This window comes from Argiope bruennichi, chromosome 11 (assembly GCF_947563725.1).
Source record: "Argiope bruennichi chromosome 11, qqArgBrue1.1, whole genome shotgun sequence".
NCBI lineage: Eukaryota > Metazoa > Arthropoda > Arachnida > Araneae > Araneidae > Argiope > Argiope bruennichi.
In genome coordinates, this window is record NC_079161.1 from 45,373,565 (window position 1) to 45,388,568 (window position 15,004).

At 29.7% G+C, this 15,004-nt stretch overlaps 1 protein-coding gene across 1 annotated transcript in view; it reads right to left on the minus strand.

Moving 5' to 3' along the window:
- Positions 1–15,004, minus strand: part of LOC129957655 (neither inactivation nor afterpotential protein C-like) — a 170,150-nt gene that overhangs the window by 95,027 nt on the left and 60,119 nt on the right. The window contains exons 4-6 of the mRNA XM_056070097.1: positions 14,406–14,505; positions 8,308–8,384; positions 4,190–4,329 (exon numbers count right to left, since the gene is read on the minus strand). Of these exons, the coding sequence (XP_055926072.1) occupies positions 4,190–4,329; positions 8,308–8,384; positions 14,406–14,505 (317 nt within the window). The remainder of the gene's footprint in view (positions 1–4,189; positions 4,330–8,307; positions 8,385–14,405; positions 14,506–15,004) is intronic.

A 15,004-nucleotide genomic window follows, 5' to 3' on the forward strand; every position in this document is an offset into this window, starting at 1 on the left:
ATCCCAATTCAATCGTCATCAAAGAGCAACACTCCCAAACTATCTTTTTCCCCCAATTTGTTCCTCTATCTCCAAACTCACTTGAATCGATTTCGACTGGTAAACACCAAAACCACCGCCTCTTCTAGTAAACATGTCTCATTCCAGCAAACATTGGGATTCTTTAATGTCGAACTAAGAAGGGTTAATAAGTGCTTCTGTTATAACATGACAGTCTGACTGTCGTCGATTTTTTTTTAACAGCCTCTATCGAAAGACGTCAACGAAATCAATAAAATTCTTTTTCCAAGTTGCGACGCGAGATTGCTCTCATCCTTAGAAGGATTTTTCCATCTCTTTTCCAAACATAGTCCTTTTCTATCTTTAGCAGATGTTTTTTGTGTACGATTGCGACCTCTATCAATGTCTGGGACGTGTTCGATACGGTAAAAGTTCGAAAATTGCTTTTCCAATAACGCGCCGTTTCCTGCTTTGGGGGGGTAGTCGTCATGTCGTTTACAAGCAACACGTAGAAAGTCTGAAGGATTTAAAAAGAAAGAAAAAAGAATGGAGAACGAAAAAGGAATGTAAAAGGTGATGTAAGTAGGTGGAGGAAAAAAAATCTAGAAATCTGTTTTCGATGTAGGCTTAGTTTGGAAAGACTTTCATTAATAGTTGAATGTTGGATCAATTAGTTATGGCTAAACTGTATAACTAAATCAATGAGCAAAACTTCGTCATATTCATTAATTAAATTATTTGACTGTTAGAGGGAAAAATCCGATTAGTTCTACTAACGTGTATAGTTAATTATTTATAATTATTCTACTTATTTTCAGATAATTTTGCAATGTCGATTCCTGTACTGTAGTAATGACGATACAATAATTATTCATTGATAGTTGAATGTTGGATCAATTAATTATGGCTAAAATATGTATCTAAATCAATGAGCAAAACTTCGTCATATTCATTAATTAAATTATTTTACTGTCCCAGGGAAACCTGATAAGGTCTACTAACGTACATAGTTAATTATTCATAATTATTCTATTCCTTTAGAGATAATTTTGCAATGGCGATTCGCATACTGTAATAACGAAGATACAATAATCATTCATTAATATTTGAGTGTTAGATCACTTAGTTATGGCTAAATGATACATTTCAATCAATGAGCGAAACTCTACCATATACATCATTAAATTATTTTACTGTTACAAGGAAACCAGGTGAGGTCTACTAACATATATAGTAGATTAATAATTTTTAATTTTTCCACTTATTTACCGATAATTTTGCAATGGCGATTCGTATACTATAGTAATGATAAAATAATCATTCATTAATAGTTGAATGATGGATCAATTAGTTATGGCTAAACTATACATTTAAATCAATGAGTCAAATCTTGCCATTTCATTAATTAAATTATTTTACTGTTTCAGAGAAAACTGATGAGGTCTACCAACATATATAGTCAATTATTTATAATTATTCTACTTATTTATAGATAATTTTGCAATAGCGATTCGTATATAGTAGTAATGGCGATACAGTAATTATTCATTAATACTTGAATGTTGGATCAATTAGTGATGGCTAAACTATAAATTTAAATAGATGAGAAAAACTGTCATTCATTAATTAAATTATTTGACTATTTTTGGGAAAACAGATGAAGTCTACTAACGTATATAGTTAATTGATTGATTATAATTATTCTACTTATTTATAGATAATTTTACAATGTCGATTCGTATACTTTAGTGATGACGATACAGTAACTTATGTTACGTTGTGGATTGCTGCCATGTAACAAAAATTAAATTTTGCTTTTTCTGAATAACAGTGATTAAATTAATATCTAGCCAACAAAAATGGTTAGATTTTTTACTTAATGCATTTAAAATTAAAATTATACAGTGTTTGAACAATTATTAATTTTTAATTAGTTTTAATGTATAAGATGATTTAGAATGAATGTTTTATATTATTTTTGATAGATTATCTATCCTTATTTATATATATTTACAACGGCTGGGCAGTAAAACAAAATTAGGAAACTGTATGATTATGCAAAAGGCATAGGTAGATAAGTTATTTCGGACTTAGTTATGGAACAAAATAGCATTATATTTTTCATTGTTCTATATTTACAGTTAATGAGGCTTCGTTCTTTATTTATATGTGAAATTCATGAGTCGCAAAATTTTTTGCAATGGTGAAGTTTTTAAAGCTTTAATCATAATGGCTTTGGAAGGGATTAAAGATATGTTGAGAAACAGCATTCTTTTTCTTTATACCAGCAAAACGAATTAAGCAGTTGTCATTGCGCACGCGCAAAAATAGAAATTATTACTTTTCAGAATCACAGAACTTTTTTTCTCAGCATAATGAGAGGATTATCAGTTTTCATGCGTACTGAAGATTCAAAAGAAATAGTGAAAGAAGTGTGATAGATTTAAATATCAAGTACAAAATTGAATGATCATTTTTAGAAATTGAAAAAACTTAGAGGTGTAACAATTAAACAGGTCCCATTTAGGAAAGCCCTTAAAAGATCATGATTAAAAGACATTTATTATTCAACGATGCAATGTATTAAATATTTTGAGTTCATGTATTTAATTAATAATAAATGAAATTATGCGACTCTAAGAATGAAAGAAATGATAAATCTATAATCTTAAGTTATACTTTGAAATAATTAATTATCGCGTTTTATTAATTTTTATGGAAAACTTCGCAGACGTGAATGCTGAATTAATTAGTGAGTAAATGATGTAAGAAACACTCTAATGTATTTTGTTATTAAAAAATAATAAGAGTCAAAGTCTGTTAATACATTTAATAGATTAGTACTTTCAAGACATTAAATGAAAGAACTAATTATTCTATGAGGTAAGGCATTTTTGATTATTGAGGATTTTGAGGAATGACGTTTAAATTTTCAACCATAAATACAAGACATCTGTCTCTCCGTATTTCATCATCACATGAACGCGAGTTTAATTAAATTATATTTAAATCCCGTTTTTTTAAAGAGACATTAGGTCTATTTTGGAACAGACCTCTTAATTTTGAACCACGGTTAGATGATGAGAGCGACACCGGAGTTGACAATCCCTCTCTAAGCTTTCACACCACACCAGTGGCAAGACGTTTGGCCCCCGACGGATTTAACGTACATCAGACCAGCATACACGACAGTTTTTCGGTGAAATCGGGTCTCGAACCTGAAACCCTTCGGCTCTGAAGTCGAGAACTTACCATCAGGCCAGCGTGGCCTCTACACATGAGCGCGAAGTCAGCTTTCATATGTATTCCGGTAGAATTAAATAATGTGTAGATAAATATCCAGTTCCACTGCAAATTTGATGTGAGTCTGAACCGATGATCGAAATCTGGATCGTATTGCTTTGTCTACTATTCTACGAAATAACTATCATTGAATATTTTATAAATTAACTAAAGAAAGATAAATTCTTAAATAAAAACACAATTCTTTTCAAAGGTAAGCAGAGTTCCTTATCAAATATTCTACGAAATATTTGTCATTGACTATTCTATAAATCAACTAATCATATTGTAGCAGATTGGTATGTGCGAGGATAGAACCTGGGCCCTTGTGTTTTGCTGCCCAGTAACATGACCACAATACAAAAGCAATTGCTCGTGTTGCGTAGCTGTTAACTGGCTTATAAGCTTTCACCACAATATACAAATTGTGTAATAAGAGTATGGTACTTTTCTGTAATAAGCAATGTTATTCTCTTTTAGGTAACATTTATTTCTATCCTATTGTATGCTCTAGAAAACTTATCACAAAGTTCCTAGCAGCTATGTGTTGCATTTCTAATATATATTAGAAATGATTCGCATGCCTGAATTTATCTTCTAAGTCTTAATAAATTTATTACAGCTGCCATTTCTATATTTAACAATTTTTTTTAGCATTTATATGTTTTATTACTTCATGCTTGTTAATTTGGTAATTTATTACATAATATTTGAACTTTAATCATGACGTTTTTGGATAACCTTGGCACGTCCTGTGACTTTTACACCATAAAAGGCCATAAATCAACCACTTTCTTGAAAATTTCATGAAATTTCAGGAAGCATAAATAGACATTATAAATCACCAGTTTCACATGGACATTAATAAACTCATAGTTTATTACATTCTTTCTGTAAATCAACTCACCTGGCAATTTGGAACATGGCTCTCACTGGATGTATGTCAAACAGAGGAGGTAGAGTTTCAGCGAGCTCAATGGCTGTGATCCCAAGGGACCACACATCGCACGACTTCGTATAAGGTCTCAGCTGTTCACAAGCGATGACCTAGGAACGATGTGTAAAAAGTGATATTTCAATAAGCATACCTAAATTCAGCATTTAAAAACTTTTTAATTCTTTTTGACAGCAACCAAATCTTGACTCAAATACATTCTGGAAAAGATTTCTGTCGATTCTTGAATTCGCAGTTGTTTTGTTTAGACTGTGAGACAGCAGCATTTTATGAATTTAAAGTGGATCAAAATGTATAGTGAATGGTCAAAGTATTTGAATCCTCCTACTATGGAATGCCAGATGTTTTTCTAGATATGGATTCCAGAGTGTTCTTGAAACTATTAACTCTATATTTCCTGAGACAATATGGCATCATTTTAAGAATATTAACTGATTTCCCTTTCATTCCTCTTTTTTTTATATGAATCTAGAATCAGAATGATGGAGAAAAGAGTTTAGTCTATCAAGCGGGGCAATCATTTTTTCTCACCAAATATATGATGCCGATGTATTTTATGCAGTAAAAACAGCTTCTTTAAGTTTGTTGCAAATTCAAAGAATTTCCTTTTGATAACTTGCTATTGCAGCCATTTCATTGCAAAGATTGATTTATAAATATCATCTATATATACATATTGTGATAATCTTTAGATATTTAGTGTTGCTGGTTATTGAATTACAGATCTTTTGCTATTACACAAAATGGATTCGAGTCTTCTTTTATTTAAGTGATTTCCGCCCGCTATTCTGTAATTCACTTAAAATTATGTGGCTTAACTGTCTTCTTCGAAGATATTGGAGTCGTGGTTTTGGTGATACTTGGAACCAATCTTTATTTTGCTCAAAATAATACCGTGCTCAATACCTTGAAATATAAATGTCTTGTTCTGTAATATATAACAAATTGTAACATTTATTGTTATCTTATTAGTAGAAATAATTTTATTAATGAATTGAATCGGGTTTAAAATATGGTATAAACTGAATGAATGAGTCGAAGTTTGAATCTGTGATACTTTTAATATTTTCATCGCTCATTTTTTATCATATAATTATATGCAACCTTTCTTAAATTAATGTAATGCGATTAATAGATTTTGCTGCCGATTGCTCTAATAATGGTATAATTGCACGCTGTTTACACTTAGCAATGCTGTTAGAGCATGCTACCAATTAATTTAATTTTAATGGCTGCAATAGCAAGTTATCAATCTTATTTAATTTTCGTTTTTATAGTTACGGATTTGTTCCCTTTCACGAAATAAATTTTGAGTTACTAGCACATATATCTGAATAAATGTATATAATTCCAAAAAGCATAGAAATAAAGTTATAAACTTTGAGGCTCTTAAAATGTGAGTCTTGATAAGCTACTAGTGTATTTCAATAATAAGTAATATGTACGAATGATAAGAAATATGAGAGTGATATACCTTTGCTTGAAAAGGTTTAAAATATCATTTATATATCAATTGAAATATTTATATTTTTACCATATTTAACCCCTTGCCTACCGCGAGCGTATATATACGTCGCCCTAAATCAATGTGCTAACTACCCCTGGCGTATATATACGTCTCGCAACTATATACGTATATATACGTGGCACTGAGGACCGAATCTCGCATGTTATTCTCGGCAGGTAAGGGGTTAATAAGTTGTTTACTGATTTATATTATATATAAGACTTTGAGCTCATATCTCACCCAGAATATGTAAAAATTACATTTAAGTCACTGATTCTTATCATATATTATGAATTTAACAAATATATGTTGCCTTCAGTGTTATTTATATTTACATATAAAATATATTTTGAAGTGAATGTACATTGTATGTGTATTCACTTCAAAATGCTGTTTCTGAGTCTATCGATTTGCAGTGAAAATATTCAATAAATTAGGAGTTTTAAAATTATTATTGAAATATATTGATGGATGCACCTCTTATTATATAAGATTTTCTATACAATGTAATATGATTAATTAATTGTTAAAAATATGACATTTTTCTTTTTGCAATTTTTTGAAAATGTATTAATTTTTTTTAGGAATGAGCAACACGTAAGGACTAGGTTATTGCTATATACCGATGAGTATTTATGTGCTATTCAAGAAATTTTTATAATAGTTCAAATAAATATATTTAAAATTTGGTACTATCATGTACTATGTGTCTGTTGATGAATGAGTTTTCTTTAAGTAATCGGTAATAAATATTCTTTCTATGCATTTGGCGTAAATTCTTCTTTCTGTATAGCCAGTGAATGGCTTTAATACTAATATCTGATGCTTGTTGAAGTGTTTGCTTTTTCAATTTATTCATGATATTTCATATAGCTCTAAACAAACTCGTTTTACCACTGGTACCATCCAACATGAAAATCTAATTGATGAATCAGTTTTCAGTGTTACCGCTTCTTATTATCTACTTTTAGTGCATTCATTATTTTAATCAACAGTGAATAGGCTCAAATGTTGATAACTGTTGTTGGCTGATGTATTTACATTATATTTACTAATGAAATATTTGAAACCTATTCATCAAGTTCGTATCGTTTAAGAGAAATTCATTTTCCATCTGGTGCATCCAATAAAATCATATTGATAAATGAGTTTATCCGAAGTATCTTTATGAGTTTGTAATGTTGCTTTCTAATACAGTAAGTATCTTGGCAAGGAAGATAGTTTTACAGATATCTGTAACGGATGCTTTACAGGGTGATTCAAAACTTATCGTTCAAATTTCATGGGGAGGTAGGGAATAAGTCAGGAAACTGATTTCACATTGTAAAGTATGTCAGCAAATGTAAGCGTACATATGTAACGACTTCTCAGGGCACTTTATCTGCGCATATAAGCCGAGATATTTGGTATCAACATGGCAGGTTGGACTATGGGCTCCTGCCCATAGCATAATTGTTGCGTGTGATTACATGAACCGAAAATTTGGCGCTTGATGGATTGGCAGAGGCGGATAGATCGTTTGGCCACCCAGATCAATTGATTTATCTTCGATGGATTTCGTGTAAAGGTGGACCATGAAAGACCATGCGTACAAGTTACCTTCGATAGTGAAATGGAACTTGTTGCACGAATAGTGGTCGCCGCAGGCATTGTCCGTGATTGCCAGGCATTTCTGAAAATGTTAGACTGTCAATGAAATAGCGCTGTTAATCCTGTTTTCATGCAAAGGATCTCAATTTCGAGCACCTCCTGTGAACCTGCATTTTACTTTGTATGAATAAAAATCATATTCATTAATCCCCTTAACTGTACCGTTTCCTTGTGTTCACTTCACTTGACCATTTTGTCCATATAGATGCCGTGTGTAGATATACTTTCCTATATGAAACCGGTTTTCTGATGTATTCACTACATCCCCACGAAATTTGAGCGATGCATTTTGAATCACCCTGTAGATGCCTCGTCAATGACTGGCGAAAAAATCAAAGAACACAGAAATTATAAGAATCTTGGCGATAATTGAATTAGTTTCAACGATTATACTTGAAGCGGTTTCGCCCTGACTCGGAAACTATAAAAATAACCGAGATACAGAGCTGGCTGCAGTGAATTAATATTGAGCCAGCTGAGAGTAGCAGACAAGCCAGGATATGCGAGTTATTGAGATAAATATCTCCCATTGGAATTCTCTCTGAACGTTTTTGATGTTACAATTGTTTATTACAGATTTTATGTTTGTGTGCTGAGGTTTATTTTAAGTGGTGTTTTGTGAATGTTTCATCTGTATTTTGCTACTCTCAATTCGCACGTTTCACGAGTAAAGCTTCTTTAATCGCTATTACTTATTAATTTATTGGGCTCTTTTCACAGTAAAATCATTCACAGAACGAATTTGAGATTTTCCTCAACAGTATTCAAAGTAAAGTACTTTTCTTTCCAAGTATTCACTAAATAAGCTTAATTGGATATAACAGATAATGCCAGAAGTATTAATATCTACCAATGAAATAATTTTATCTTTCTTAAGAAATTTTAGAGTCCTAAAAAGGAATATCTTTCTTACCTCTGGTGCCATCCAGTATGGTGATCCTATTGATGAGTGAGTTTTCCCTTCAGAATCTTTAACCAGAGCGCACGATCCTGCAAAAAAAGAACCTCGATCACAAATGATAAAATCATAATGTTGTAAAAAAAGAAGTTATAGAATTTTTTTTGAAAGAAACGAAATAAATTATGTTTCCATTGCATAAGTTTTTGGATATAATAAAATTATATTATTTAAAATCAATTTTTAATTCTTCTTATACGAAGTATAGAGAAAATATTGTAATCGAGCCCGAGATTTTTCCTCACTTTTTAGACCTCCCTCAGTTCAAAAACATTTAAAAAATGTCAGTCCATCTGCATCTCTCTGACAAAAATAATACAAAAACTAGAGCTAGGCAGATAAAATTTGGTATTTACACCAAATTTATACATTTCTATTAAATTCTGAGCAAAATTTGTTCAAAGGAAGTCTGTCTGCTCCCACAGTCCAATTATATGTTAACATGATAATCATAAAACGAAGTGAACTAGATAAATAAAATTTGGTACATAGATTTAATATATATAGTATGGGCATCAATGAAATTTCAAGCCGAATCCAACAAGGGTTTGACCGTCTGTCGGTTTATATTTTCAGAAACATGCAAATGCAATAACTGAAGAAGGCAGTGATTTAAATATATGATGTTTGGCATATAATTTTGTGGCTACAAGAGTAGCTATGTATAAAATTTTTTGTATCAATATGTAGGGAAAAACTCATCCAAAATACAAATTCGACTTTTGGTTACTATTAACCGCATCAAGGATTAATCGCCAAAAAAAGTCGCCAAGTATTACACACTAGGTTCAGTAAAAATGCAAAATTCACAGCAAAAGTTAATAATCCATAATCATTGTACGCAGATTCCATGCAAGGCATTCTCTGGGGTAAATCTTCATTAGAGAGTATGCTCGAAAGTTTTTGGGGAAATCATTTCTACTGGTTTAATATTTAAAAAAATTATTAGTATTAAAATATTAAATCTCTTATGGAATGCTGACAAGAAAGGATAACTAATTTTTGCGATTAATGTGAGGGGATGACAATAGAGAATCGACTAGAATCTTTTCTGATAAGTCGAAGACAGTTAATGGGAAAATTATACACATTTTCTATCAAAAGAGAAAAAGTATCTTCTGTCAGAAATAAATTTGTGGCAAGAATTGCTTTCAATAAAGTGAACGTCCATTCTGCTTTATAAAGACAGAGATTTTCCCTATATATTAGTATACGAGCTATCTTTGGTGATCAGTTGTTTCAGTATATTGGTAATGCTTGACTTTATTTCGTTCTCTTACGCATTGCTCATTCATGCTATCCTTTTTGTTTTTGGTTTGTGTTTTTTTTTTTACTTTCCATTCTGTCATTTGATATAATATTGTAAAATCGTTTTGTAAAATCGAATGGTTCGTCATCTCCAATACATATTTCAAGAAGGTTTGACACATTTTCAGTGGCTGAAATGACAACTCTTCAATGGGCACCTCTCTAGGGGTTTGTTCTTAGAAAATATGAGCAACAAAATTTTGTTCAGACATTTACTTTTCCCAAGTCTGCAGGCAAGATTGTTTGAACAGCATTTTTTTATAGATATTTAAACACTGCCCTCTTATTTTCATGGATGGACAGCAATTATTTAAGATAAAATTCCACACTTGTTTAATTATTTCAGATGTTCAAAAAGAACCAGGGCATTCAGTTGGCATCAGGTTCTGTCTCTTCCACCCAAAAAAAGTTCTCGCCACCAAAAACATTTCACTTATTTTGACAAAATTCAAATGTATAATTTTATAAAAAATTTACATTTCTGAGGCATATTTAACCCATTGACCGTCAAATACCCAGCTTCTAAATCTTCATAAAATGGCCATTATCATATAAGGAGAAAGCACTAATAATTTTTACATCGCCGACAATCTTAGGACAATTTTCAGAAAACGATTTATTACGTTTCTGCCGATTTTCGAATAGTAATAGAAGTACGACTTCTTGTGCTCGAGTCTTTATAGAAGTCATTCTTTTGGATGACTTTTTACGTTCAATACGGTTGAAGGGTTAAAAAAGTATTGTGCAAAATTTGATTACAGATCCTTATACTCAATGTGATATATCTTTAGAGTTTGTTTAGTTAATTTACAAAATTTTTGCCGGTAAAAAAAATAGATGACAAGTTTATATGTACGCGATGTTGATGGCATGAAAGGCAAAATCCTCTAACAATAATATTAAAGTGTATTCTTTAATGCATTAACGTATATTGCTAATCATATCTGTTCAATTTCATCGATTTCTCTAAGAAAGATATTCCATTTCTACTCTATTAGTTTTGAAATTTAAAGCTAAAGCTTTTGTCTAATTGGTGACCAGAAGCAACCGGTTTAAATCAAAACAAAGAGAGACTTCTCAGTTTTAAAAACTTCAAATATTTCGACGAATTTGACTACAAACAGATTCGTAAGAATAGTTTTAGCATAATTTTCAGAATTTATTAAAACTAATAAAAATATCTGTATTTCTACATTCTTAAGTCGGTTCATAATATATTTAAAATTTTATGAATGACGGAACAGTTTTACTAAATTATTTAAAAATAATTTCTTTTTCACTTTCGAGACAGACGAATATTAACTAGTTCTGGGAACTTTCTTAGCTTTTAAAATCACGTACATCTTAAAGTAACCATATAACTGATTAAACACCATTCTTCAAAAGGAATTTACTGTAATAATGTAAAAGGAAGAAATGAATTTCACTTAGAAAATTACTTTGAGATGAAAAATCAGAACTATGAAAGTTTAATATCAAGTGAAAACTAAATCTCTAACGATTCAAATACAAGTTTATCATATTTACCAGAAGATTGAACCATTACCAATGCACATATAATATAAACAGAAGTGAATTTTCTAATGTGAAGTAATAACAACGTTCGAATTCACAGAATTCCAAACACACTTAACTCGAAAGTAGTTTTATTTTTCTGGCCATCACCTAAAATGCGTTTTTAAGATAAATCCTAAGCGCAAACATCATTTATAGATGAGCATTAATATCTTATAGGAATTAGTCATATTTTATTCACTGGCAATTTCTTCCCATGAGACAAGTTCTCCCAGACTTGGCTTAGTCGATAACTTCAGTCGGCTTTTATTTGCGCAATGATAAATGAATGATAAATCTAAGTGCAGCCTATGATTGGCGAAAATGAAAGGTATTTATGATATTTTATGTCTGGAGAACATTGACAATCACCAAGGTATGCAATTAACTTACATATCGAAGATCTTGAAAAATGGCTGCGTTTAGCTAAAGTTCATATAGTATGATAGATAAGTTCTTTTTTTCCCAGATAGAAAAGTATATGGAATTGTCTGATACATGTGTTTGGAAAAAATGTTTTTTTTTCTTTTGGTTTGCGATTAGAAACATTAGAAGATACTTCAGCTAGAAAATTTTTTGAGGCTTATTATAAACGTTTTTCTTTTTCTTTATTGATAAAATATGCTTTTAAAACTGTGAAATTTCGAAAGTTTTTGTTCTTATTTTAAGCTGCAAAATAATTGTTCTTATTAATTTCAGAAACTTATTTCAAAGAGAAAAGTATTGTAAAGTTAAGGAAATTTTCTTTTTTGAATAAGAAAAAAAGTGATCAGAATTAGATAAGCTTTGTGATTGTGAAGCACAAATATTTGCTCTTCTTAAAGCTTTATGAAATTTATCAGCGGAATGAATCTATTAGACGTCATAGTCACGTGGTATTTGTTGCTTGTTAACTTGATATCGCCACAGTTTTTTTACATGGAGCTGCGGTATGCTATTTTCAAATTTAATCCATTATGGCATTGATATAAATCTCTTCCTACTGAATTATATCTTAAAATTAAAACTTTGAATGCATTTAAAAACCTTTTTAACATAATATTTAGAGACTAGCACAAATTGTTAAAATGCAATATATAAAAATGCTTCAAAACTCTCATCATATATTTGGGCCTAAATCTTACACAATTGGGATAAATAAAAAATACACAAAATGAAAAATATTTAAAATGTTTAATTTTTTTATTGATTACATAAATCCCTAATTTTAACCTTTGCATGAATATCCTCGGAACATATTACTGAGTAAGTATTATATTCTTATCACTTCAGAATTTAAAATGTTAGCTTTTCATTGATACAAATTTTATATCAGTAAATTTTTTTTTGAAATTTAATAAATACCTCAAATTTTTTTGATATAATTTGTAACAATACTTTTCATTTATTGCACTGAAAAGAAAATCAATATTCTTATTTTCAAATTTTGCAAGTACAAGTTTCGACTACTGTTAAAAGTTATACTAAAAAATTATTTTCCTTGAATTTTACCCTTAATATAAAAGAACAAACTTTCAGTATAGTGTTATTGCTAGTATTATTAAAGCTAGAATTCACTTTGTAAATTACTAATAGTAAAAATTATTAATCAGAGAATGCTATGATTGATACAAAAAAAATCCTAGGTTTTTAATGATATCTTTTTTTTTATTTCTGTGCACATTTCTTTTAATTCAACAAAAACGGTTTTTAAAATTTGCTTTAAAATGGCAAATAGATATTTAACATCTATACACTATTCAACCGCTCAGCAATTTGTTTTAATGTGTAGCCGGCTTGCACAGTATTGTCTTTAATTAAAGAGAATTAGTAGATTTTTACAATTCGACAATATTTTCTAGAAGTTAATTTTTTTAAAAAAAATTAATGGAACAATATTTTATTTTGATTTAATTTTACGATTTTGTAAACATGATTTAAAATCTATTACCAAAAGTATTGCAAAAGCGCAGACGATAAAATAATTCATGCTTTTTCAAATAATAACGTTATCACCCTAGAATGTTAGGAATATTTGAATTTGTTTTATATCGAAAGAAAAACCCTTTTTGAATTTTTACAAAATAAAGAAAAAAAAAACTTAACTATTTACCTGTTTGTAATGCAATTATTTATTCTTTGGGAATTCGAAAATATAAGTGTTCCGCTGTAATTCGAGATAAAGAAAATATTTTAAAATATTCTGAGATGCTTAGATTTTTTCTTTTCATAACGAATGCTCAAGAACTTCTTGCAACTTTCAATAAAATGTGGTTCTATTTACTTGTAAATGAAGCAATTTGCTCTTCGCTTGCACATAAAAAAATCTTTGTATTTGGATTTTGATACGAAGGGGAAAGATGAAATTTTATTCGATTGATTTTATTATTTTGTAAACATGATTTAAAAACGATCACCAAAAACATTGTAAAAGCGCAGACGATAAAATAATTAAGGTTTTTTTCTTGTAATAACATTAATGTTATTACATTTCATGTAATAACATTGATGTACAATGTTAGGAATATTTGACATCAATGCTACAACTACCTAACATCAATGCTACAATGTTAGGAATATTTGAATTTTCTTTATTTTATATAGAAAGAAAAACCCATTTTGAATTTTTTTACAGAACAAAGGAAAAAATCGTAGCGCTATTTATCTATTTGTAATGCAACTATTTATTCTTTGGGAATTTGAAAATGTAAGTGTTCCGCTATGGTTCCAGAAGAAGAATATGAATTTAAATATTTTCAGATGCTAATATTTTTTTCATTCCATAACGAATGCTCAAGAATTTCTTGTACCTATCAACAAAATATAGTTTTATTTATTTGTAAATGAAGCAATACGCTCTTCCCCTGCACATAAAAATCTTTATTTTTGAATTTTAATACAAAAATAAATTGAAAAATATTAAATTTTCTTTAATTTATTTTTATTTTCATTAATAAGAATAAAGTATTCACTCTTCTCTTCGTATTTGAAAATGGAAAGCATATTTTTTTCATATTTCTAAAGAAGAACATTTATTTTTTAAAGCTGATTACAGTTGAGGGAGCCATGCTACGTATTCCATCCCGTAATAGTTACTTTGGTTAATAAATGCTAATCTAATTAATGTGACTCTAATCTGTGTTTGGTTTAAGGTATTGAAATAAGGTAAGGCGAGATTTTCATTTAAAGATATACATCACTTGTTTACTTACCAAAGTCTATCAGTTTCAGTTCCCCTTCTGGTGAAATGATAAAATTGGATGCCCTTATATCTCTATGGATAATATCATTCTGGTGTAGATGATGAATTGCCTACGATACAAAATGAGAGAATATGGCATGAATATTTATGTATGAAAATTAATTCTTTTTTTTAGAATCTGATAAAACAACAAAATCGATGTTTCTAAAAATATAAACTCAATAATTTTAATAACATTTTGCGTGGCAAGAAGATGCAAAGGCCTTTTCGAAATTATAATTGAATATTTTTTGTAAGCCAATAGAAATCAGGAGGTCTAATTTATAATCAGAAATACTTGCTTTGATTATTGTAAGATTTATGAAAAAATGATAAAATTTAAAAGCATTTTGTTTAGCTTTCACATTGTTGTTACTGCATTTTCATTAGCATTTAGATAGATTATCCGCGTTTGAAAAAAAAATTAGATCGTTTATCGAATGCTGATAAACTAAGATAACTTTAATCCTTGTTAAACAAAATTAATATTCTACTTCGAAGATTTGGTTATATTTTGGTGTAATTGTAGCAATTTTGAACTATAGCCAGATGAAGAGAACTATGTCTAAT